The 27,386-nt window shown below is 34.1% G+C and overlaps 2 protein-coding genes across 2 annotated transcripts; both read right to left on the bottom strand.

Annotated features, from left to right (window-relative positions):
* Positions 1–897: 897 nt before the first annotated feature.
* Positions 898–12,040, bottom strand: LOC122586803. Its single transcript, XM_043758791.1, has 10 exons — positions 11,825–12,040; positions 10,647–10,728; positions 9,251–10,123; positions 9,068–9,159; positions 6,229–7,090; positions 5,421–5,849; positions 5,045–5,331; positions 4,650–4,748; positions 4,152–4,277; positions 898–2,842 (listed from the first exon to the last, which is right to left on the bottom strand). The coding sequence occupies exons 1-10, from the start codon at positions 12,002–12,004 to the stop codon at positions 1,163–1,165; spliced, it is 4,710 nt and encodes a 1,569-aa protein (XP_043614726.1). The 5' UTR covers positions 12,005–12,040; the 3' UTR covers positions 898–1,162.
* Positions 12,041–13,305: 1,265 nt separating this feature from the next.
* Positions 13,306–17,938, bottom strand: LOC122586991 (ACT domain-containing protein ACR9-like). The gene is made up of 6 exons (XM_043759043.1): positions 17,636–17,938; positions 16,099–16,317; positions 15,875–15,980; positions 14,923–15,274; positions 14,344–14,628; positions 13,306–13,650 (listed from the first exon to the last, which is right to left on the bottom strand). The coding sequence occupies exons 1-6, from the start codon at positions 17,787–17,789 to the stop codon at positions 13,504–13,506; spliced, it is 1,263 nt and encodes a 420-aa protein (XP_043614978.1). The 5' UTR covers positions 17,790–17,938; the 3' UTR covers positions 13,306–13,503.
* Positions 17,939–27,386: the final 9,448 nt, after the last annotated feature.

The following is a 27,386-nucleotide window of genomic DNA, read 5'->3' as shown; positions in this document are numbered from 1 at the left end:
CTATTTTGTATCAACTTCATACTTTTTTATCTTGACCTTTGATTTTAATCCAAGGGTCAAGATTTGGCTAACATGACTTAAAGGAATCTTCTCCCTTTTTATAGAGAGCTTTAGTAATGTAAAATTTATGGAAATATAAGTTAATAGCGTAAAAAATAAGGGAAAATGATCCGTACTGCAGGCTTTACCTAACCTTAGGTACTGCCACTTTAAAAAAAGTTATAAATTAAACCTTTGAATTTAGTAAACATACATAGTCCTCCCTGAATTTTACATAAATTCTTCCTAAATTTTACATAATCCTCCCCTGCTTTACCTAAGATAAGTACAACATGTTTTACCTAACCTTTCCCAAAAAAATAAATAAATTAAAAATAGCCCACATTATATATGTCTAGTAGCTAATGTAAGTTATAAGAAAGTTTTATATAGCATCATATACAACTAATACTAGTATATGGTTGCATTGGGATGCAATCAAAAGTATACTTTCATAAAATGCATGCTCATCGAGTAGTCATATCATTATATTTCTTACTTTATCCAGTCATTGCCGGTTTGGGGTGCTTCTAAAATTTTTTGTTCAACAATCTTGTTTGACAAATCAGTATGTTTTATGTTCGTTCCAACTTATATATGTTCTGATGGCAGGAACCAACAAAACATCTTTTAATGATCACATCTTTCAATGAACCGATTGTTAAAAAGAAACTGCCATGTTGGTTTTTTAGAAGAAAAAACCTTTTACAAATAGTTATGTTTCATTCCCATCTAATTATTCAACGTTAATAATATTTGAGACCACATGAAATTCGTCACTTCTTGCCAATTAATATCTTGACCAGTTTTTTAAACAAGATAACCAACTCAACAACAGATGGCTCAAAGAACAAAGAGTATCAGAACCGAGATCCATTGAAAATTCAGCAAATTGGTTAACAGAACAAAATCTTTCGATAATTCTCTACAGCTGTAGCCATCTGAAGACACTTTTCTATTTCCATCAATGATCATTTATACCTACCCCTCTACTTCTTTACCAAAATATAGAGAAAAACAAGATTAACAACCCACTGGCCTCAAGAGGTTAATGACTATTCTTCTACTTACATAAAATCTGCAACAAAAACTCGATACATCTACAACCACAACATACTCGGAATTATAGCTTTATACCATTTTTTCTAGCCATTTCAACGACTGCATTGGCCTTCTCAGTATTACTAGCGAATAAGCCAAGATACGACTTCCATAGTCTTACCGAAAACGGGTAAACCGACAATGCCCTTCTGTGAAAACTCTCCAGCATAGACTTTAAGCCTGGTACAATTTTTAACGAGCCTGCTGCCTCAACCCAGACAGATTCCGGTGCAACTGGAACTGCCTGAAACAGAGAATCTATCAACTGTGCGCTCGCCCAGAAAGATATGCTAGGTTTCACATCAAACTGGTTCTTACAAATGGAAAGCGCGAGCTGATAATTAGCAGGCCTTATTTCCATTAAAGCTTCAGCAAAATCCACAGCATCTGTTAGTCTTTCAGAAGCTTGAAGTGGAAGCAGAAGAGAGCCATAACATGATTCAAGAACGAGATTCAACAAAGCGGAGTCGGATGATATAGGACACAGTAGATTGTTAACGATTTTTTGAGTTTTTGGTTTCTTGATGCTCTTGATAAAGCTTCTGGAAAGTGGATCAGGAAGAGGGGAAACACGTGGATCCATTAGATAACGGTTAATCGAGTTTAAGAAACTATAGAAACTGGCTTTCCCGAAACCAACACTGTTTCTAAGCAAAAATGTAGCATGTTCTCTCACGCAATGGTTATAGTAATCAGAAGAGGCCACTTCAAAAACCTGCTCAATGGCAATACGGGCTTCCGTAAGATCATTCTGCAACAGATTATGCAAGGAGAGATTAAGCAATCCAAACACAATATCGGTCTGGGTCGACATTGATATCCAGGCACTGACATTTGTCTTTGGATGATGATCTTCAGAAATGGAGCTAAACCAACGTTCCATTGTATCTTTAGCAAGATCCACATTTCCAGTCTCAAGAGCATATTGCGCATACTGGTTCCAGATACACTGCACACCAGATTCTGCAATCCAATTACTTATAACCTCTTCAAATGCTGCATATGTTGACTCAGTTGAGTCAAATCCATTGACTCGTATTGACAAAAGTACGAGTTCCATACATGAAGGGTACAACTCGATGTACTTTTTCAACAGGATTTTGGAAGAATAAAAACCTTCAAGAACAGCAGCACATTTGATGTGATTAAGAGCAAACCTTTCTGCTGATTTAAGAGTCCTTTTGCTCTGTTCTGGTATGCTATCAATAAATTCACTCGCAAGTTCCATCAAGGTGACTGCTTGCAGCTTTTCATCAGGTGTTAACTGAACAAAATGCCATTCTATTGCAGATAATTCTTTTGGACATTCGAATTGTCGCACGACGGTATCGGGTAACTTTTTATAAAGGATCAAGTAGATACAAGATATCCATAAAACACATTTTGCAGTTACTGTTAGGGACTTATAAAGATCGGGAAGAAACAGAGGGGTCAGCTCGCAGGATCTTTTTGTAGATGACAAAAGTGTGTAAGCCTTTTGTATTGCATTGTCAACCTGCCCAGAAGAGCATAAGCAGCTCATCATTTGTAAAAAGAGATCCAAAATGCATTCACTATCAAGCCTGGCATTCCTTTCAGGAGCAGATACATGCCGACATAGTGCGGAGATTGCCGCGTCATACCCAGACAAACGATCATTAAGTCTCTCCCGACTATTGATGAACATCAGCCATAATTCATAAGATGTTTCATTGTGTTCAACCTGGAATCCAGAATCAACGTGTCACATGAAAAAGAAAAAAGGAAGATAAAGAAAGAAAAATGCATATTTAATCACTTGTTTGTCAAAAATTATAGTAACATCATAACGTAACCAATTAGAAAACACCCAGGAAAAAACACTGTAGATGACTGTCAAGCATCCTGAAATAGTGAACACATATTCTAAAGCAAGCTGTACTTATCTATCTTATGGAATAGTAACACACATAACAGTGTAAGTGCCCTGTTGATATTAAAAGCATGTTAAACTGATGGAGGACAGATTTCTGTACTTACCTTAGTTTATGTTAAATTAGGATATTCTGGGAAAATAACTTTACTTCTGGTACTTTAAATTAAAATTTATCATATTCAGCTTTTAGGAACTAGGTTAGTTATCATATACTACTTCGGTATACAATTTTTATTCTTTATCATATTTCAAAAGATATCTTATTTAAGTCTCTTACATTTATAGAGATTTCTTTTGTTTTTTTTATTTTATTTATATTTTGAACACTTGAACCTATTTAGAAGTCAATTGTATAGTCATGTAGGAATCTTGGAGTCAATAAAATCCCATATGATCTTCGCTCAGCCCTTTTGGGCTAACTTGGTTTGTAAAGCAGCTTTCAGTAGCTTGTTTAGGTACAACCCCTTACTTTGTGGTTTAACGATACCTTCCCACAAACAGTTATCTGACAATATGAAACTGACCAGACTGTATGGATATCAGGCAAACAAGCAATAAAAAAGCATCAAACTATTGAGGCACTAAAGATAAAAAGTAGTCAAAACTCCAAATCAATAGCTCTTATTAACATGTCCAACCCTTTCTTATAACTGATTTTAATTGATGAAGCGAGATAAGTCGATACTCAACTTTAGTTCATAAAGTTCGTATTAAAATAACTTTTCTATGTACAGGTCGAGAAAGATTGGGTTCAAACGGTTACCACTTTTTTGTCGATTTTTATAACTCTAAAAATATATATGATGTACTATAGACGATCACAAAACTCTGTTATGACAATAATCATCTCTGCTTCCTTCCAATTAGATACTTAAAAAGAGATTTTTAGCTTTTATATGTACTTTAAACGATAGTATACTAATTTGACGTGTTGTCCATTGACTAGTTTTCCTATATATAGGTTCAAATCGTTAGCTCCGCAAATACACAACAGCATATAAAACACAAAGTACCATGTAGAGCACAAACTCCTTTCCAACTTATAAAGCAACAACATGAGGTTTGCCTCCTTAATAATACATAATCTATGAAAAGAGAACCACCACCAGGTACATACCGCATAACGGAATAGGTCATCTTTTCCAACTAACTTCTGATTGCTGTAGTAAATGTGCAGATACACATTCCAGAGAAGCACAGATGCAGGATGTTCCTCAAGAGCTCGAGCAAGGACTATGAGAGCCTGTATATTCCACTAATTAAGCATGGAACACGCAGCATCCAGCATATATATAATTTTACACTTTCGACCCATTGACCTAAATTGTACCAACTCAGGAATGCATTATACCTCCAAAGGGTCAAACTGAAAACCACACTAAATACTTGGCTAAGAAGCATGTCAAGCGATCAATAGTGCCCCAAAATGTTTTCAAATGGTTAAAACTTACTGGCTCAATTTACTCCAAAAAAGAAGAAAAAGACGACTAATTTTAAGAAAACGAAAAGCTTAAGAGTATAACTTTTAATATTATTAAATACTTGTACAGCCCACCCAACCCATCCAATATGCGACATCTAACCTCTATGTAATAGACACGGGTATCACAAATACCTCTTTGCGTCCTTTCTGTTTGTTAACCTCTCTACTGAGATTATAAAGAGCTACCTCAAGGGGCTGATAAGTATCATCCATATGCTGATCCGAGAGGCTCTATATATACATAGGGTGTAGATAGATGTTAGAATCCTCAAATTAATAAAATTTATAAATCGGCAAAGAAAAACTCATAACAAATTTTTCCCCTTTCGTCAATTATGTATTTGGTAACAACATCATAGTTGCATCAATTATATCATTTTCAACTGATTTCTAATCAAAATATTTAACATGAATCATTGGCATCAAGATCCTACTAGCCTTGTGAGAGAATAAATGGATATAAGACAACAAAAAAAACAAGATGCCATTGAAATCAAATTACATCCAAAATAAGTATGCAGACTGACCTCTTTGCCATGTTTACCATGGAAGTATGATGATTGTCTGTTCCAAACCCCATGGACCTCAATGCGTGTTTCAGGACCATGTAGACATGGCTCATCTGAGTTCAGATCTGCGAGGAGTGAACTTGACCCAACCAAAAAAGCACTATAATACTTTTGCCAGCGTTGTTCAACAGTTTGAGCTACAAAGTACTTATACGGATGTGATGCATCTTTCAGACTGTCTAGGCACACCACATAAGTAGGTGGAGCCAATGTAAGCGAACCAAGGTACCGAGTAATTCTATTATCTGCATAGATAATGTGAATTCTAAACGTTAGAGAAAAAAAATTCATATTTTAAAAGGAAAAAAAAAACAGTGAGCTCATTGTTTCATACCATTTCTGTTACAATCAATGCTTTTGGATGAATAGTCTCTGATGTGTTGCATATCACACTCATCATCGTTGCATTTGCCTCTTAATTCAAACATGCAAAGAGGCCAAAAAGGGTTGATTGCTAAATTGCAGGAGTAAGAACCAACTTCAGTTACATGCATGTCCAATAAAGAAAATGCTTTTGAACCGGAAACTAAATCAGTTGGCTGCACCCCACATACACCATCAACAACTCTCTTATCAGCATAAACATCACCAGTTTCTGATGGCATGAATCTCATAATGTCTGCAAACTTCACATGACCAAAACCACTACGCAAAATTGGCTCAGCCAGAGAAGATCCATAATTGATAGGATGCTCCTTCAAATCACTCGGTTCCTTGGTGCCCATGGAGTATTCAGATAAACTCTTATCTGACCTCCCAATATCTTTTTGTTGCAGATAAAAAAATAATAATAATAAAAAAAAAAAACGATAAAATAATAATATTGGCATAATATCTAAGCATTTGTTCAGTTACATAGGATCATCTTTTTCGGGTTTAATATATCAATATCAACTTTTTGAACCTGTGGCCTTCAGGTTAAATAGACATCCATATTTTTTTTTTCTTTTTTGAAAAAAATGTGTTAAATCACTTTGTTGAACCAGCAGGCCATATAGTTAAGTAGATATTATTGAAAATTTGCACCACATACATACCAAAGATATACATCTGAGTTTTATGTCAACTGAGTTGTTTCTAAAACATAAAAAGTGCCAACATTATTGTGTTTGGAAAATTTTGAGAACTAACAAGATATGTACCTCCAATATCATAAAGTTGGTCCCTCTCGGTTTCAGAAAATGGTGTGTTTCCAGAATCTTCCATGATTTCCCCATCCTCTAAATCATCAACGGTAGGTTCAATGCTCTGGCCCAAATCATTTTTCTTGGAAGATCTAGCTCCTAACCTTGCAAACAGTTGAGACCTCAATGTTGCTTCAAGAAGCAATGAGTCCTCATTAGGGTTGGGTGCCATCATCGAGTCATTATGAACTTCAGTCATTCCGCTACATGATCCTTCCCAATGACTAGTATCACCAACTTTAAGCGCAAAAACAGATGCCCGTTCATCCTCAGCTAAAGTATTATTATTCTCATGAAGTGAAGAAGATACATCATTTGTTTTCTCTTCCTCGTGAGGCTCCAATTCACTTATATCAGGATCACCACATGATTCAGAAACCAGATTTTTTCCATCTTCATGTAGATCATCAGTTGGCCTAACATTCTGATGAAATTCATTTTGCATTTGTGGTAGATGATTTTCCACCATGTTAGTTATGGAATTCACATTAGCTCTAGTATGCAGATGCGGCATATTTGGCCAGTACATACTTGAGTCATCCATTACATGTGACCGCAGATTAGCTGAAAAAGAGTCTCTTTTATGGAAAAGATAAGTACATCTAGCGTTAGCCTCAGCTAAAGCCCGTTGAGCCTTACGATAAGCTTTTAAAGCATTTCTTTCTTCAATTTCACATCTGCGCCTATGCTCTTGTGCCTCATCGAGCTCTTTGTCTTGCAACTCTTCTATTTCGAGAAGTGATTTCATATCCATCTCACCAGTTCCCAACATCTTTGTAGTACCCAAATGATTCCAAATACTTGAATTATTGAGAGGTCCCTTGAATCAATTGAAAAACAGATAGTTGGTAAAGATCGGATCAACATCAAGTAGTTTATTGATCCATAAATACTATTTCGAGTGCCATAATAAGTGCAAACTATCAGTGATATGATGTAATAAAGATAAATTAGCATTGAATACAGCATTAATAATAGACCCATGGTCTAAGCACAGGCTTTATGCAGTACCAACTCATACTTCGACAATCTACATAAACTAAAGCACAACTGCTGACTTGAAGCAGTAGGACCCAGTGCGCATGTTCATCTTTTGCCAATTAAGTTAGACTATGAAGGCTAAGCTTGTCTAGTCACCCTTAAAATGACAATTTAGCAAGTAATATAATAAATTTGTGCAGAGGTTTAGGAACAAATCAAATTATGATAAAAAATATCACAAATCTTTAAAGCACGAGACAAAAAAAATAATTAAAAGGTGTGTTGAATATCAAGCATGATAATAATAATGAAACTGGCAAGGTGGGGCAATTGCAGGGATATGAATTGAAATGCAAATAAAACAAGAGAACTGGAGAAACTGGTTAATTAATAGAAAACACAAAGATGACTTGAGATTATTAGCTGTTTGGTAGGGATTAAGGATGAACATAGAGAAATGGAAATGGGTAGTAATTACAATAATACCGTTATCGGTTTGCATTTTGTTATATCTGTTAGCCCATGTAATCTCGGAATAAAAGAAAATATCTGAAAACAATTGTATATAGAAGATGTGTAGACCTATCTAATCTGCAATGTATATAATCTGGAAATGAATGCATCTAAAACTTGCACATATTCAACAACCATAAACAAAATAGTTATCTGATGAACAGAGGTAATACAGAAACAAGACAGACGTAATCGGAAAATGAGCATCAAAAATACAGGAGAATGGAGAGAAGCAAGTAGGGGAGAGGATACTGTTATGTAACCACCAACGAGCAGAAGCAGCAAATGGTGAGTACTGAGTAGCAGATGTCAGAGATCGTTTCCCAATTTATGTATCTAAATCCCAAAAATAGCACAGGGAAAGGATGGCAAAAGGAGGAAATTAGGGCTAGGATTTCTATAATTGGAAAAATAGCACAGCGAAAGAATAGGTAAGGGCTAGTATCTCAAAAGAATTTTTCCAAATTTAGCGGCAAGCGCAAAGAACAAGTTATCTCACTTATCCAGTTTCTCTAAGAAATTGGAACAAAAAATGAAAACATATAAAAACACATCTATCCATTGTAGAAGAAAATTGGAGAGGAACGTGAGGAAAATGAATTTTGATTCTACATCTCCATGTACTAACTTCTCAGCCTCTGCAACCAAGAACCACAACAGATGGGGTACGTTCATAACTAACACAATCGACATTAGTAGTTCCATCTTACATAAGTCGAATACACAAACAGATAGGAGATGTAATCAAGTCAATCAGGCAGTACTAATCTTGACAAAAATGCTAAAACTTTCAATAGTGTAGCAAATTACATCAGATATATTTCCTTAAAGCAACCCAAATATATAACAGTTTTACATGCCATCCAAGTAGAAATTTGGTTTTCTGTATGCTAGTACCGGCAAAACCAGAATGATACGTAATGTAAAACAGTTTTGCTATGCAACACTGTAATACTTGAGTGGCCTAAGTAAACAATTATCATGGTAAAATAATAGTCATGTCATAGAAAAAATCAAGGTAATTGCATATCCAACCTTACAACTTTATGTGCATGCTTTCTTTTAGTCATGTCATTGAAAAAAACATGTTGGTGAGCCATTTATACGCATGACTCAAATATAATAAAAAGTTAAGCCACATATCTAATCTTACAACTTTATGTGCATGCAATTGCTTTCTTTTACACATTTATGCTACTGTGCATCAACATAAATGGTGGAGTGCGAACAGATTCACATCAGTTATAACAGAGTATGCTCTAAAGATAAGTTCTTTAAACATTCACAACAAAATTCTATGTACCTGTCTAGGTGGAGAAGTTATAGCAGTTAATTGTGCAGAAGACCCAACGAGATTATTGTTATGCCAACTGTTATTCCGGATTATGTTGGCACCTACACAGCCAACAGATACCTCAAATTATTCTTCCTCTAGTGATGATACGAGAAAACTAAGCATAACATACTTCATAGCTTTCGTTCCAACCTGATGGTGGATTCATTGAAGGGGTGTTATAATTTTTCACTTCCTTTGTCTGCTGCAATGAACTGGTCTGTCGTGTCCCACCTAGAATTTCTTTGTCACAATAACTGCCATCATATCTACCATTCAAGCCATCAATATCCAGTGCAGAAGTTCCGGCTCCTGTAGACTCTGAAGGAGGCTTGTCATGTTGGCCAGCAGAAGTTGGGGCATTTGTAGGAGGCTCACTAAGTTTTAGACGTTTATGCTCAGGTTCCTTTGGTTCAGTAAATACACGTTCAGCAGAATCTCTGGTCCTAACAGCAACATTCTTAGCTTTCATATTTGTACTGTTCTTTAACGAGCTTGGAACTGCCTCCTTATCAGGTTTGTCACTTCTACTTTTTAACTCATTTTCACGAATTGCGATTAATTGTCTTAGGTCTTGGACTTTATTGCTGTTCACATGAACGTTTGGCCCAAGTTTATTCTTGCTCGGCGGATTAGATTTTTTAAGATGAGTTTTTGCCCCAACAGAGGAGCTTCCACCATTATTCGATAAGGTTGCATTAACTCTGTTGGTTGATGGGGCAAATATACGAGTCATAGATCGCTTTTTGGGTATTTGCTTGTTAGTTTTGGCAGCTTGTTGCCACATTTGTGAGTTCCCCATTGAAGTGGAGGATTTTCTGTTGTCCGTGACTCCTCTTGTCATCTCAACAGACTCTATTTTGTTTCCTCGGACATATTCTTCGGACTCACTGCCACTGTCATCATCCGAGAAACTAATCACAAAAGGCACTCGATTCTTCTCTGTACCTTTACGATTGTTCAATTGCACTGAAGTTTTTGAGTCCGCAGAAATGCGTGTAGAATTGTTAGTCAGAGCAGATATCCCTACCAAGTATGCAAGAAACATCAAACCATCATTCAGAATGTCATCAAGCACTGTATGCATAATTTTTTCAACGAGCACGGAACTTCCCAGTAGCCATGCAAGGTGAAAGATATGCAAACATAATACCGCACTTGCTTAGATAGCTTTATGGAGCAGATAATTACGCAACTACTCCTTATGGAAATCAGGAGAAAATGGCATATAATAAATTTACAAATGGCAGGGCAATAATATGATGTGAGATAGTGTAGTAAGAACAAACATGGTCTGATTTAAACCAGATACACATTTGGAAAATATGTGTATAGATCATAAATACACGTTCACATTCATTAATACGAAAGATACTAAACAACATTAACACAAGTGTACAATGCCACTCATTATCGAATTTAACAAGTAAATTATAGAAAACTTTAAATATATAAGCGTAATAATAGCATGATATAATGCTTCTATGTACAGATATGGTGTGACTGAAGCAGATATGTTAAAACAAAGTTACATGGCTAGAAGGTATACCTGTCTCAGCAGCCTTAACATCCTTGTTTGATGGAGCTGCCGGAAGAATTGTGCTATTAGGGAGTCGTGGTCCCGCTAACTCCTGGGAAGCAAATCATATATCAAAACGATTTCAGTTAAATACCAATAATTGACAGTGAAAAAGCATGTTCATCTAGCTCCAAGGTTTCCTATAAGCAGAATAAGTAAACTAATAGTATCAAGAATACATTAATTGCATCTCAGCCTATAAGGATAAGCACACCAAATGAATAAGAAACAAAAGTATGATACGAAACCCACATGAATCAACTAACAACAAAATGGTCACAAAAACAACAACCACGATTAGCGGATGCATATTTCTGCATGAATACAACAATCTAGTAATTTTACTGAAACAACTTGCAGAATCTCCCAACTGCAATTCTTTCAACAAATTCCTTGCTTAATGAAGTTCTAACCGAAGATTACCATATATACATCATCGTTACAAACACCTCAATAGAGTTCCAACTATCTACCATTTCAATCAGAATCATAAGAATATGATATACAATAACACGGCTCAAACTTATTACTTTAATTTGCGGTTTTAATCGGAACTCTATATTACGTCTCATTTAACTTCACAAACCTACAAAATCCTTACAACATATTCCTAGCTTCAAGAACAACTGACCGGACATTACCACAAATACGTCGTATCCATATACACCTCGATATAGCTCCAAAACGAAACCAAAACCACAAATGAATATATCAACGTCGAGCCGAATGATATTTCAATCTAGAATATAGAATACCTTGTTATAAATCTCAAAATAGCCTGTATATACTTCAAATTAGAAATTTAAAACAATATAGCATCATCAAAACGAATTAATTAATATTAACAAAGTACAGTAAAATTAATTAGGAATTTTAAAGGCTAATACAGACCGTATAAACCCTAATTAAGTAATTAAACGAATATAAAAACCAATTCGATACAAAAGGACACCAAAAACCTAATGATAATTCAGCTTTCTCACGTATGTATGCGTCTGTGTATATATACATATACAGATAAATATATATATATACAAAATATATGTATGTATATTAGAATTTACAAAAAACACATTGAACAATAAATTGAACATGAATTATGTTAAATTATTATATATAAAGAGGAATATAGATATAAAGGAGATTACGTCGTTTTCGGAAGCAAAGAGTTCGCCGTCTTCTCTGATGATTTTTGGTGAAGAAGAAGAAGGATTAGTAACGGTTTTGGCGGAAGCTGATGATGATGCTATTGTTGTTGGAGGGGAAGGAGTATAATGAGTAGTAGGAATAGTAATTGTAGTTGATGATTTGGGGGTTTTCCCCTCCATATATATATTTTTTTTCTCTCTCTCTCTCTCCTCAGATTTTGGTGGGGTGATATATATGTGTGTGTATGACTATATGTATATATTTTTGTGTGTGTCTGGATGTATGTATGAATAAATTACGGTTGAAAGTTATGAACCGTGAAAAGCTGCAAAAGTTCGAATATACCCTTGCATTTTTTATTTTTTACTTTTTGTTCGAACAAAAATCAACGAATTAGCTGATTTGGTGTAGAATATTTAGAAAGTTTATGCGTGTAAAAGTGAGGGAAATTTACATTATAAAAAAAATGAAATTTTTATTTTAACATTCCACTCGTTAAATTAAATTTAACAAGATGTGGTGTTACAGAGTTATAAAAAGATAATAAAAATTTGAGAAAATATAAGTAGATAATTTATATCCATAAATTCATTTTTCCACAATAAGATCTAATATATTTGTATATACAATTTTTTTTCTGAAAGGTGCGAATTGAATACTATTAAATGGGTTCATGCTAGAGAGTCCTCTCACCCAATATATAATAAAAGAAAAAACCTCCTAATAGTCCGCTCAAAGACAAATTGATTGCTACTATTAACTCAACTTTTCAATAAGGAAGTCCCTCCATGTAAAAACGTTGATGTCACTTGTATAAATATAATTGCAAAGTTTAGGGAACTAGAGGTGATGTTTGGCAAAATGATGTATGTTTTCATGGAAATAAGCCATGGGTTGGTTATTAGGCTATTAAAAAGGCGATGATATGTTAAAAGAGTTGACGTTTAACAGATTTTGTGATTTCCACTTGTAAGTTCACTTGGTAACGTCTAGGATCTTTTGTGGTTGGCAAATATCAATTAGACGATCAAATAATCACTCAATATACTCTATAAAAACCAACTTAATTATCTTTTTTGAAAGTTGACAAATAGAAAATATATTGTTTGTAAAGGTTCTGCCACTTGATTTTATAGAATATACTTTGACACTTTTATAATTTATGCATTCACTAGTGACTTGTGTTGGTATTTGACAAGGAACACAAGTCATTAGTGTCTAAATTAATCGGTGTGAGCTTCCATACAACAAATGTTTAAGCGTTTGTTTGGTCTTTACATTGGACCCCTGGCTAGGGATGTTCCTTCACATTAGTCTCTAAATCTGCTAGGTGCACAATTAAACGTCTCGCAGAATAATGTACTAGATTACTGGCGCAATCTCATTTCAGACAACACTTAGATCCAGTACTCTTGTCTAGTTAAGGTTGCAACTTGATAGAAGTGTTGCGGGTGAGATACAGTTTCGATTAATTCTAAGATGTTAAAAAGTAAAAAGTAACACATAAATCACAGTAAAGCCACAACATTCCACATTGCATGCAGAAATCATATGATCCAACAGGACCAAGATTCCAAGAACCAGAGATGCTAATCAGGCAACCAAGATACATTTTAAGAACCATGATTAGCAAATTATCGGCAAAATGTAAGACAGGTAATGGAAATTGAAGTTTTATTCACCAGCCCATAAGTGTTCTTCGGACTTTGTCAACTATATCCTGCTTAGATCGGTTGCTTGTTGATGATAATCCTCGGGTTTCATCCAGAAGGAACCTGTACACTTCCCACTCACGATCTGATGTCGAGTGTCTTCCTACCTCAGCCTGTAACACCCCCAAAACAACTACCATGTTAGTATAGCGTACAGTTCATTGGACCATCCCATGAAAATTGAGGAATACAGTTCAAGGAAAAGTTTAAATAACAATTGAATATACACAAAGAGACAAAATAAAAGTTATAAACCCACATCAAAGCCATCAAACTTTCCACAGGGTGGAAACTCGACCCATTTACTTATAAATGGGCCGATTTAAGCCAAACGTGTGAATGAAAATAATATTGAACAGGTAAAAGTCGCCCAAAATAATTTTTAATGCATAAACCTCCTAAATGATTTAATACAAAAAATTAGGTTATCATTGAGATAATTTAACTTTCGTAATCATATTGACTCTCTGATTAATAGTAAAATATGAGAAACTGTCAAACCAAAGTATCACGATTCAATCCAACCTGACACATCCCTGCCCGCACAAAATACTTGCTTTGACCCATTACCCTGCCCATTTTGCCACCTCCCGCAAATAGGTTTGGTTATTTATCTGTAATTCTAGAACTGCACAGCCAATGGACAAGAATTTGCTGATATATTATTAAGAAATTTGTTCGGTCATTTTATCTGTATCCCTTATAATTTTAAGGGAAACAGACTAAAAGAAATCCTGTCAGACCTTATCAAGATCATAAAGCTTTTTGTGACCATGGCATGTGAAGACAACTATTAAAAGACTCACCGAAAAAATACATATCCCCAACGTCTTTAATGCAAACGTGACATCGTAGAAAACACGTGGCCTTCCCTTCCCAGAAAGCTCGACAGGATTAGCAACTAAAAGTTCTGTATCCGGGCCACGGTTTGTGGTGATGACTCTCAAAGGATGTAGCATCTCTTCCTTTAGTCGAGAACATAGAGCAGCTTGGTTCTCACTATCTATAATCTTTTTCCCATCATCTTTCTGGATAAACAAATCCAAACTCCGGTATCCATTAACACTACTGGAGATTCTTCCATATGCGATCTGGATTAGAAAAGAATACTCTATACATTTAAAACATTATTTTGCCCAATAAAACAAGATGCAACTTGATACTTTCTCAAATTGAGCACTTAATGACTAATGGATGAACACAGGGTAGAGGTAGCTGTAACCCAACCCGTCCAACCCGCCTATTTTGCCACCTTCAAAAAAACAAATTTCAAATTGGTAAAAAGTGTCTCAGGTTCATACCTACCGTATATAATTACTGCCTCTCATTGCATCCCCTATAAAATGCAGACTAAATGAAATGTAAAGCCAAGATGAGTATTATACCCAGATATTGCAGTCCTTGGAGACCTTTAAAATGTCATAGATAAGAGCTTTTTGATCAAGGCACTGTATTTGAAGTAAGGTATGAGCTGGGCTCGTTAAATTATCCACAGTTATAACCGCCTTCTTTACATTTTCCACGTCTGTACTAAGAGCTTGTGAAGCATCTTCCTTTGTGGAAAGCTCAGAGCTAAACAATTCAGCTGCAATTTCATCTGATATGCAAGGAAACCCTTGTTGGCATTCGTACTCAGGCCCTGCTAACTGAAGTTCACAGCTGATACAACATTCTCCTAAGACACCACTAAGATGCTCACACGTATCTTCTCGTCTGATATTTGTGTGCAATAAGTCCCTACAAAAAATTTAACCCCACCACATTACCGAATAGAACAAATGCCAAAGCACATAGCAAAATAAAAATAATAAGAGACCAATTATTTATACGATTAATTGCATATAAAGGTAAGAAATTTTGGTCTAGGATTTAAGGGTCCTGATTTTCCCAATTTGACTAGTCAAGTTAGAGATCTTGAGGGAATCCTCACCCTTTCAAATCACACCTAAAGACCAAGTTTGCTCTTGAACCAATTTGGCCAAAAGTACATGATACAATGGCTATGAAAAACTGGAGGTAACAGTTTCAACTCAATCTACTTACAACATAGGTTGACTTGGATTATTCGTTATATAACCATATTCAACACATTAATTATTTCTAATAGTTTAAAAATAGACAGAAACTATGTTTGCAGGTACATGGTAGTACAAATTAATATGTTTTGGCATGTTACCTAATTATTTCGTTATGCCAATTGTAGGTATTAGTTTAGTATATTAATGAAGTCACACGCTCTTTGCATGGTATTAGTTAAGGTAACAGTTCTTTCTAACATCACTAAATTTTAAAATATTTATTTTAGATACGACAACATGTTTAAACAGAAAGACTTACAAGTTATCCGTAATGAAGAAGAGGTCCAAGACCTTGCCATCTGGAGTTGTCATGACTTTTAATCGTTGAATTGTTAGCTCAAGATCACAAAGGACTTTCGTGACATCTATAAATATGCAAATTCCAAATCAGAACTTGTGAAGCAACTTTCAAATGTGAGGACCAAAAAAAATCAGGAGAAGAGACGCAATAGCAGTATTAGACTACTAACACTTACAACTTACCATGTATTAACCCTTTGCGATCCATGGAAAAAACCTTCAACACATATACTGTAGGTGGTCTAGAACGATTAGGTAACTGATTGAGATAGAAAGCGGGTAAAAACGATGGACAACAAGACAAAAGCCGCTTTTTTAAGCTCTCCCAGTCAATTTTCAGTGAGCTTGGCCGTGGAACAACCCACAACACAATGTAACACCACTTCCCGTCAGTAGAGAAATCTGCAAACAAAAAGAGCATAAACAATTATACAAACGCACACATTTCTTAAAATTGCAGTATATATGATAAAATGTATATATTGATACTAATGGAATGAGAAACATTGTAGTGGTATTCACAAATTCTAACACCTTTAAGATTCAACAATAGCAATAAGAAAGTGTTGTGTATATCACCCTCTTTTCCCGAGAAAATCATTTAATTACAAGATGTTTAAACCATTTTAATTGCGTGAACTCAAATCACCCAAATGGTCCTTTAACCAGTCGTGAGTGGTACTTTTTTCGTGGACACTAAATGGTCAATTACATGAAAATCACCAAAAATATCTCCCCAATTTAAAGTGACACATCACCATTATCTTGCACCACCCGTATCCAACTATTGCTGCCACCCGTCCATCCACAAGCAGCTAGAAATTAAGTTTAACCCTTATTTTAAAATTTAAATTTTGAAATTATATTAAAAATAACTGCAAAACTATACAAAATAATCCACACTGCAAGACCCTTGAGCCGTGGGTGTGTGACAACCCATTAAGCGGTTGTCAATGTCCACTGTAGAGATATTGTAAATATGTATATAAATTATGCTCGATTCGTTTAGTTGTTTTTTCTAAAAATGAACCACTCAGCCCACACACTGGCATGCTACAAATGGCGGCCATGAGAATAAGTATCCAGGCGAGTCTGGAAAAAATGCCCCTAACTTCTAGCGAATTCATATATATAAACAAAAGATTTTATAAATGATAACTAATGTTATAACAATAAAGTATAGACATAACAAAATCATAGTATTAACTAGTTAAATGGAACCAAATACATATTACGGGTATTTCATATATAATAACATATTGTTACCAACTGAATTGGATTAGTGGTTGGAGCTCTTGCCTTTGAAGACAGAGGTCATGAGTTCGATCCTCATGCCAGCAAGGCTGGAGGTCTTTTTCTACCTTCGGTAGAACCTACCCTTTGGTAGGGGTAAGGCGGTTTACATCTCAACCTCCCCATACACCGTCGGAGACAGTATTGGGACCCAAAACCCGTGTAAGACGTCATTGAGAGTTACTTTTATAATAACATATTGTACCCCGCTCAAAATAGTACCCTGCCCAGGAATCGGGTTTGCTCCCCCTCTAGACCTCCCCTAATGGCTACTATGCTAGTTCATCCAAATACAGAATCAAGCATGCGTCTATTGATATTTGTTCAAATTTTCTATCATCAAAATACATATAAAAACTAAACACAAACTTATATAAAAGTAGTAAAAAAAAAAAAATTAATAGTAAAGAGACAGAGGACGACAGACCTCCACGGGTAACATAAAGTCCAAACTCAAGTACATTCCGTAGAAGGTCACACCCAAGGCCACCTTTATCAGGACAATTCACCGTCACCACACTTGCTTCATCACTATTCTTGCCTTCCTCGATCAAAACGATATCGTCCCACGTCATCCCCATATATACATACAAATACAAATTCTCTCTCTATATATATATCTATATTACAAAGAGAAAATGATGGTGGGTTTATTTAAATGTGTGGTTGTGGGTTGTTTATAAGGTGACTTTTGCTTTTTTGTAGTTCGATCACTTTTTGTTTTAAGGAAAAATAATAATATTGTGGGTGGAGGAAAATGGTGGGTGTATATGTATTTGTATGTATGTATATTCATGTGATGAATGAATTAACCTGGTGGTGGCGTCTCATGCATGTGGGCCCGGGTTGTGTCGTTTCCACGTCACATGATGTGCTAGCCGACAGGTAATTAAGAGTTTTTTCTCAAACTAATGTAATAGATAAATTTATTTATCAAAATAATATAATTTCAAAAATATTTATCAAATTAGTATAATTTTTAAAATTTATCATTTGTCTCTCAATGGCAACATATATATTTACATGGTATGAATCATTCTAAAAACATAAGTCACATGAGAAGATATCATTTTTTTAAAGGTAAAACTATCCCAGCAAATATTGAAAAAGATTATATTTTCTTTCAGAGACATGTATCTTTTTTAAAATCTATCATAGTTAACACTAAAAAGATAAAGCTTTTTTACGTTAGTTTTTTTTTCTCTAAATAATTGTTACAAAAACATTAAAATGGACAAAATACTTATGCATGGGTAAGAATCTTTTTCAAGAATTAGATGAAAACTTTTTCTATGGATATGAATATTTGTAAAAAATTACAATATCAAACATAAACAAATCTAATCTTTATCAAAAGTATCTTTTTAGGGCTTAGCATACGTACAACGGCTGTATCTATGTTTGGGTACAACATAGCTTAAAATTAGGGGGCATTTTTGAATATGTAAAAAAAGTTAAGGTGTCAAAATGTAATTATTTTAATTTTTTTTGCTTTTGCTGTGCATATAATTGAAAGTACCCATCATTTTTCCATTTTTTTTACTATAAACTCCCGTACAAAAACAAATAAATGCCTCTTACAACTAATAAACTAAACATTAAAAAAATAATTTCACAATTGATGATTTTTGACATATCTTGCTTCTATACAAAACTGAATGAACTTAATTGATAAGATCCAAATGATTGAGCATTTTGATCATAAAATATATATCTTGTGCTTGTTTTTCTTTGATTTATTGATCCAATGAATGCTTCTTTTTTTTGCCATTTTTTGTTTGTTTTCTATTTATAAAATTTATACTAATTTGATAAATATTTTTATAACTATACTAATTTGATAAATAAGTTTTCCTATTACACTAATTTGGAAAAAAATTCGGTAATTAAAACGTATCCAGGCTGATTGAGATAGGTGAATTTTATTGATACGTAAAAAAGTACTCGTAGTATCCAAAATGAATACAAGTGTTGTCCACTACTTATACAAGGGGTGTGAATTTTTGGTTTTGTTGACGGATGTTATGTTTGTCGTGTTAATATACGGGATATTTTTAAATCAAAGTAGTAATCTAACATCTATTTAACAATAATAATAAAAGAAAACCTTCTATTCAAGAATGAATAATTGTGAATCATTTGATAAAGAATCTTTCATAAGTATAAGCCATTGATTAAAAAAATTTATGTCTATCTTTAACTAATTTTTTATTTAAGATCAATTTAATTTCTAATTTATGGAGTAATAGTTTTCGTCTAGCCTCTTACTAAACACATTAAATTATAAAATTAATTACATTGAGATAAATTTGGCAAACTTATAATATCTTTACGAAAATCCTTCTTATTTGTTCCGAATTTTGAATTTCAAACATCTATTATTTGGGATTAGTTTTTACAAGAAAAAATAATCGTTGTTACAACTCTCCTAAATACGCTATGTATATACTTTGGTTATATATAACTTTTACTGACAATGAATATGATATTATAATTGTAAATTAAAAGTTTGTAAGTATTTACTTAGATGTTAATAGTTTTCATACATTGTAATTTTTTAATTCAAAAAAAATTATATAAATCCGTGTATTACGCGAATAATAAGCCAGATTGAAACTAAAACTAATAAAAAAAATGTATTTTAATTAATAATCAAGTATCCAAAATAAATATTTAATAGACAAAAAATAAAAAAATTATCCTTCCAATACCTTATATCTATACTACCAGAACCCTTAAGAAAATAGGAATTTTCTTTTTATCTAGTTGCTATGGTAACCCACTGCCCTGCGTCACAAGGATATGTGAATTTCTTAAATAATTCTAGATATGGTTTACCACCATAAGCACGGCATAACACCTCAAAGGCCATAATCTTGGAATGACCCTGAATGGGATGCCAGCGGGACAAGTGATTCTCATAGTGCTTGATGTGTCATATTTTATACTATTTCCAACTAGATTTTAGAACCAAGTATTAGTTATTTGTATAGTTTTATATCCAACTTTCGATGCTTTGAGGTAGTGTTAAGTGTTTTCAGGTTGGAAAATGATTAGACGAATGAATTGGTTGATTTTGATGACATATGGAAGAAACGGGAGAAGGATTCGGTCGAAATCAAGTGAAAGACGAAGAAAACGGAATCTAGAAGGTGTAACTCCCATTACGGATGTAACACCCATTACAAGGAAAAATCCCAAAATCCCTGTAACGGGCCGTTATGTGCGTAACGGCCGTGAAGACTTAAAAGGAGTGTAACGGGCGTTACACGCGTAGTATAAATGTAACGGGCGTTAAACGCGTTTTTCTTATATATAGACGATTAGGGTTTTGTTATTAGGGACGAACTTTGGCATTATTTCTCTAGTTTTCTCATAGTTATTGCTACCGGATTATCTTCAATCGTTTGGTATAATATGATTTCTTTTCTATTTGTTTGTTCTTGTCTTTTAATTATGAGTAGCTAATTCTCTTGCACCCGCTTGGGTAGTAAGCATGTCATAGGGTCGATTTAATGTTGCTTGCAAATGTTGAACAAGATTTTTTATGTTTAATCGCAGATCCACATTTATTTGGGTTTAAATATTGTTTTTATCTTTTATATTCATTGATTGATAATTGTAATTATAAGTTCGGGAGAAATCTATGTCATTGTCAATTGATTTATGAAATGGTTGATCGGTCTATAATTAACTTAAAGTCGTTGGAGTTCGGGATAGAGGGATCTGATTAGGCGAATAAGTAGTTCGGGAGAAAGATTTTAAAAGATTAAATCATAAAATCAACTTAGGTTCTTAATGCTTAACTGTTTAGAGTAGAAATTAAGTGCGGGAGCAATAATTATATTTTGAGCAATTAAAGTTTCAAGTATAACGGGAGTTCATCATGTCTACCTCTTAAGTTGTTCAACAAATGCAAGTAATGTTTAGACCCGATGATTAGCATGTGAGCTGATCCAAGTAGGTGTTCCTTTTAAGTCTTTTTTAAGATTTAACAACAAAATTCTCTTTGCGATTAATCCTACGGGATTACTAACCTTTTTCTACTAACTATTTGCAAAGTGGCAATTCGGCCACAACCCCCCCCCCCCTTCATTTGAATTACTTTATTGTTAACAATTGCTTAATAAATCCTTGTGTTCGACCTCGGTTTACCAAGTCAACTATATCTTCTAAAAGTGGCACATATCTATACTATCTTATGAAGAATAACCTTCATGTTGAAAATTACATAGAAAAATATGTTTAAAATATTCTTAATGATTATATTATACTATCAGTTCTTTATCTTTTAAAATATGTTCATTAACCATTAACAACAATTACTTTACATTAATTATCTATGTCACTTGACGCCGTCTCTATCGCCAACACGCGTTTCCCACCATCATACCGTCGCCGCCACGAATACCACCTGCATTACGCGTATATCGTGCTAGTAATATATAATTAAATATTTGTTTGGAGAAAGAGGTAAAATAAAAGCAAGCAGGAGATTAGTCAACGGTGCCAACCATGGAGGACAAATTCTTTTGCGTATATGTAAATAGTTCATCTAATAATTAAAGTCGAAAGAAATTAACAAAAGAACAAAAGTTCCATAACATCTATTTTGATAGACCCTATTTCCTCATCAATAATACGTAGATGTTGTACATCTATCATTAGATCTTGAGCGACTCTAATAATTTGAAACCGTTGATATCCATACAACTTGTACTTGCCAATTGAATTATTCAATATTATTATTGACAACTATCAAATTATGAGGATTACGTACCCAAGAGCATAATAACCAAGAATTTTATTTGCGTGATGAAAAGACCCTTCTACATATATATCATGAAGCATAACAAACACGAAAGTAAACCCATTCGGTTTTTGGAAGAAGTCAAATTTTATAAAGGAATAAACAAAAAGGATTAGTATCCTGGAATGTCATAAACTTTGGATGAATGTCTATACAGTATTGAGAAATAACTAAAGTCGTGTGTATTGTATGTAAATAACTCGAAATTATGTTTTATGTAAGAAAACATCCGTAGCAACCATATATAGCTGACACTTGTTAGCTTTTCATTGTCTGGATACATTTTCTTACATACAATAAACATAATTTCGAGTTGTTTATATACAATATACACGATTTTACATTCGTTCAAAGTTTGTTACATTACAAGATACTTCTCCCTAAACAAAACAATGAAAATCTACCAAAAACAAAAGAATCCCCATTCTCTTTCCTTTTTTCGGCTCCATGTCGTCACATAAGAGGGTACCCAATGGGTTCGTCTATGGGCTCGTCTGGTGTAGAGGGACGAGTCCACACCATTAGGTGGGACTCGTTCCTGGTTCGTCCGATGGTTTCGTTCCTGGAGGAACGAGTAGGAGCAAGTGTTTTTTTTTCCTTTCCCATATAAATATATATAAATACATATATGTGTGTGTTCTGTAAATAAAAAAAGAAAATAACAACCATTTTTTCCGGCGGCTGGTAAAAAGAAAAAAGAAGAAGATGGCGCCTCTAAAATGAAGAAGATGATGGGGAACAAGGGAATGTGGAATTGTGGTTTCTTCCAACTTTTGTCTTTTACTATTTTTCAATTTTTACCCTTAACTTTAATGTTTATTTTAAATTAACCCTAAAATAAATAAACTATTTTTTCTTTAAATAATAATACTTTATATTATTATTATTATTATTATTATTATTAAATATTTAGATAAAATGGTAGAATTAAATAATTGGTGGGTCTAAGACTAGTCTTTGGTGGATGAGTCCATTAGGTGCATTTTGAGAAGATTAGTCCTTAGAGTGTTTTTTGCTGATGTGACACTGACAGGAACTAGTCTTTGGTGGATGAGTCTCTTCCACTGGGTACCCTCTAAGTGAAGAAGTAAATATGTATAATCTTTGTATAATAACAACACATATCTCTAAAGCTTAGATGATGAAAAGTTAAAAACTCGTTAAAAGCATTTCAAATTCACAAAGTTATCTACCAAAATTTAGTTGGTAGATCACTTTAAATAGTGCCAGGATCATATATATATATATATATATATATATATATATATATATAAAAGTTGGAAGTCATCTTTGGTCCGCATTGCAAATTATTTGAAAATTTATTTACAATGTCATTCAATTTTAACTTGGATTAAGTATCATAGAATGTAATTAATTATAACCAAAAAATGTCTATAGTAGGAACAAATTAAGGTTTTGGACATTGTATGATAAATTGTCAAATCATGTAATGTGATATACATGGTAACCCATATGAACCGTCACGTGCGAGTTTTTGATTGACTGGTTTATGATTTGAACATTTTTACTAAGTTCTTAATCCACAATATCCACTCTGATAGTTGGTTCTTACTATAAACATTTAGTCATATTTAGTTACATTTCGACGCACCTAAATCTTTTACTAACTTATATCCACCTTTTGCTATTTTCCATGATTTAAATTCTCCATTGTAGTTTGAAATTGGGATGTACGCACTCTCTATTCGCTAACAATCAATTAAATTGCCAATGATTCAACACGCACGCAAAAGGTGTGACACACTGTATAGTAGGAAGCTAGGTTATCATTACAAGTGATTGAATTTGCATAGTTCAAACCTAGGTAACTAGGTTTTTGTAGTTAATTTAGCTGGTATTATTCAAATCTCAAAATTGAATGTGATATTAAAGAAATCAAACTAGACAGCTATATACTTGCACTAGAAAAAATTGTCCGCACATAGCGGCGGAAATGATAATACTTCAAACGAAAGTTAAAGTCTTAGAATTTCTAAAGAGGTATGGATAATATACATGTTTTATATATGAGTATAAATAAACTGATTACAACTTTGAATATTTCAAGCATTTTGCTGATCTCTTCTTTATCTCTACTTCTCTACTTTTACTCTTTTATAATAACTATACTAATCCCAATTTTTAGAGATGCTTAAAAAATAGTTAGTTACGAATATACTAAATTGTCCTTATTTTTTACTTATAGAAGTATATATACCATTGGGGCAGTTTTGGCATTTTGCAGCTTTATAGATGCATACAAACAAAACAAGCACATTACAAACCTTTTAATGCATCAAACCTACAAGTCGTCACCAATTTGAATAATATCGTACAGATCGGTGCCATTTGAATATCAAGCGTGACTATATGCACTAACTGGGATTCACTTAAGTTAGGGTAAGTTGAGGCAAGCCCTAAAATTGCTATTGGAGGATATTCGTATGGGGCTTTTATGACTGCAAATCTTTTGGCACATGCCCCTCGATCTTCTCTTGCGGAATTGCCCAATCAGGAGCTTATAATCGAACACTCATAACTTTTGCGTTTCAGGTATATTTTTGATTTTCAGATTGAAAACCAGCCAAACAAATCATTTATCTGTAAAGTTTGGAGAAATGTATCCATGGGTTTGCTGTTATTAAATCAGAATGAGGAAGCTACCGATACTTACATCAATATATATGAGTCCTTTCATGGTTGCCAATAAGATTAAGAAGCTGATCATTTTTGGCAGCTTTGCTAATCTTTCTGCATTTAAAAAAAATTTCGAACCATAGCAGATATATACCCCATTTCTCATTTTGCAGTTAATAATGTCAACCGGAGGTTGGCATATACGTGTCACCAAGTATAAAATATAGATGGAGTAACAATTGGCATTGCTTATTTATACTTCAAAGTTAGATTATGGGAGTAGATCGATCTATTATATACCGTTTTTTATGGTCCAGTAATATTAATTACAAACTTGTTAGCAGGGTCAAATGGGCAAAACTGTATTAATGATTATAAATAGCTATATGATTTTTTTAAAAAAAGGTTGACCATAACAAATGTGTCAATTGTTTGTATCACTTGCTTAAAACCAAAGATTGAAACTTAAATCGTCGTTTTGCGAAAGATCAAGGGAGATACATATGTATATGAATCATGATTTCATTGATTGATTTGTAAGTAAAACATACAGCAGAAATTCAGAGTTTTTATTAATGTGATAGCGAAATCAATTCTGACTAATAAAATAAGTTCATTTGATGCTGTCATAAAGCTTCAATGCTGACATGCTCGATGCTTGATCACTGCCATCAGTTGTTTTTGTCAGGTGTTTGATCGCTGCCATCAGTTTTTTTGGTGGCGTATTCGATCAGGTGCTACTTCACTGCCGTCGGTTGTTTTGGTTGCATATTCAGCATCATCATACTCTATATCCTTGTTTGTCTCGAGGTAGTATGCTGAGTTGTCAACCTTTTTAAATTTCCTTCCAATCAAACTCAATCCAGGTGCTTGATCACTGTCATCCTTTCTTTCGGTAGCATATTCAGGTGCTAGTTCACTGCCGTGGGTTGTTTTGGTTGCATATTCAGCATCATCTGAGTCTATATCCTGATTTGCGTCGAGGTACAATGCCGAGGGGTCAACCTTTTTGAATTTCCTTCCAAACAAACTCAATCCAGGTGCTTGATCGCTGCCATCGGTTGTTTTGGTTGCATATTCAGCATCATCAGAGTCTATATCCTGATTTGTGTCGAGGTAGTATGCTGATGGGTCAACCTTTTTGAATTTTCTTCCAATCAAACTCAATCCAGGTGCTTGATCACTGCCATCCTTTCTTTCGGTAGCATATTCAGGTGCTAGTTCACTGCCGTGGGTTGTTTTGGTTGCATATTTAGCATCATCAGAGTCTATATCCTGATTTGTGTCGAGGTAGTATGCTGAGAGGACAACCTTTTTTAATTTCCTTCCAAACAAACTCAATCCAGGTGCTTGATCACTGCCATCAGTTCTTTCGGTAGCATATTCAGGTGCTAGTTCACTGCCGTGGGTTGTTTTGGTTGCATATTCAGCATCATCTGAGTCTATATCCTGATTTGTGTCGAGGTAGTATGCCGAGGGGTCAACCTTTTTGAATTTCCTTCCAAACAAACTCAATCCAGGTGCTTGATCGCTGCCATCAGTTGTTTTGGTGGCATATTCATCAGCATCATCATGATAGTCTAAATCCTCATTTTTTTCCACGTAGTATGCGGAGGGGTCAACCTCAAGCGGGGGATTTGAAGCCTCAGCCAGGGAAAATCTGGGAGCCGGAGATGTTTTAATGCCGCCATCAGTTGCTATGGTGGCATCTTCAGCATGATAGTCTAAAGAATGATGAGGAGATGCTGTAATCATGATTCCAAAGTCGGTTTTGTAATGATCTGTGCAGTGAGCCTCCCTTAACCTACTAAAGGCGGGGGAAGCATCATTATACTGGTAACTCATCAGTTTGAGCTAGCTAGCAGGAAGAAGTAACAGTTAAGTATTAAATCGGGACTGTACTTGTGAATATATAGATACTAAAATTAAATACAGACTAGAAAGATAGAAAAACCAAAATATAACAAGAAGAAAGAACACCCTAGATTGGCTATATATATATATATACATATTCTCATTTCACACATACCCTTTGCATCGATCTAATTAACTAATCAACCTTTCTTATTTATTATTTAGTTGACGATATATGATCAAGTATAGACGACTCTGCATTTTTAGTAACAACCTCCCTAATATATGATCTAACAACTCCAAAAGATAAACATTTTTATTAGGAGCTGACTTTGTTTTTTGTCTACTTAAATTAAGTCCATCAAGAACCTCCCTAAGATATAAATCGTGCCAATGAACAACATCCTTAATATAATACAAATAGTTAATTAAAAAGTTAATGAACTGATCGGCCATCATGATCACATGAGCTGATCAGCATGTTGAAAAGATGCACGTTTTCTGCAGGCGTTGACTTCCTCTTTTGTATACTTGGACCAAGTCCAGGAAGAACCTCCCTGAAATATGGATCGTGCCAACCTATAATATCCTTAATTTAATCTCAGTACTTAACAAGTTAATGCACATTTTTATCATATAGGTTAATAGAGCATATAATATTAAGATAAACATATCATTAATTAGTCATTATGCTACTTCCAATTGCTACATGTAATTACAAACCTGTATTTATTTGTAAGGATAGATAATGGGCTAAAGGCCATACACTTGTTAAAGTATTCCATGTCTTTCAGTTGTTCATATATTCAAATTTGCATACTAATTTTCTAATCCAAGTTTTCGTGGTTTTTTATCAACATTTTTGAAAACATCCACG

Source organism: Erigeron canadensis, chromosome 2 (assembly GCF_010389155.1).
Source record: "Erigeron canadensis isolate Cc75 chromosome 2, C_canadensis_v1, whole genome shotgun sequence".
NCBI classification, from domain to species: domain Eukaryota; kingdom Viridiplantae; phylum Streptophyta; class Magnoliopsida; order Asterales; family Asteraceae; genus Erigeron; species Erigeron canadensis.
Note: the sequence above shows the minus strand (reverse complement) of the source record. Positions and strands in the feature narration are given on the sequence as shown.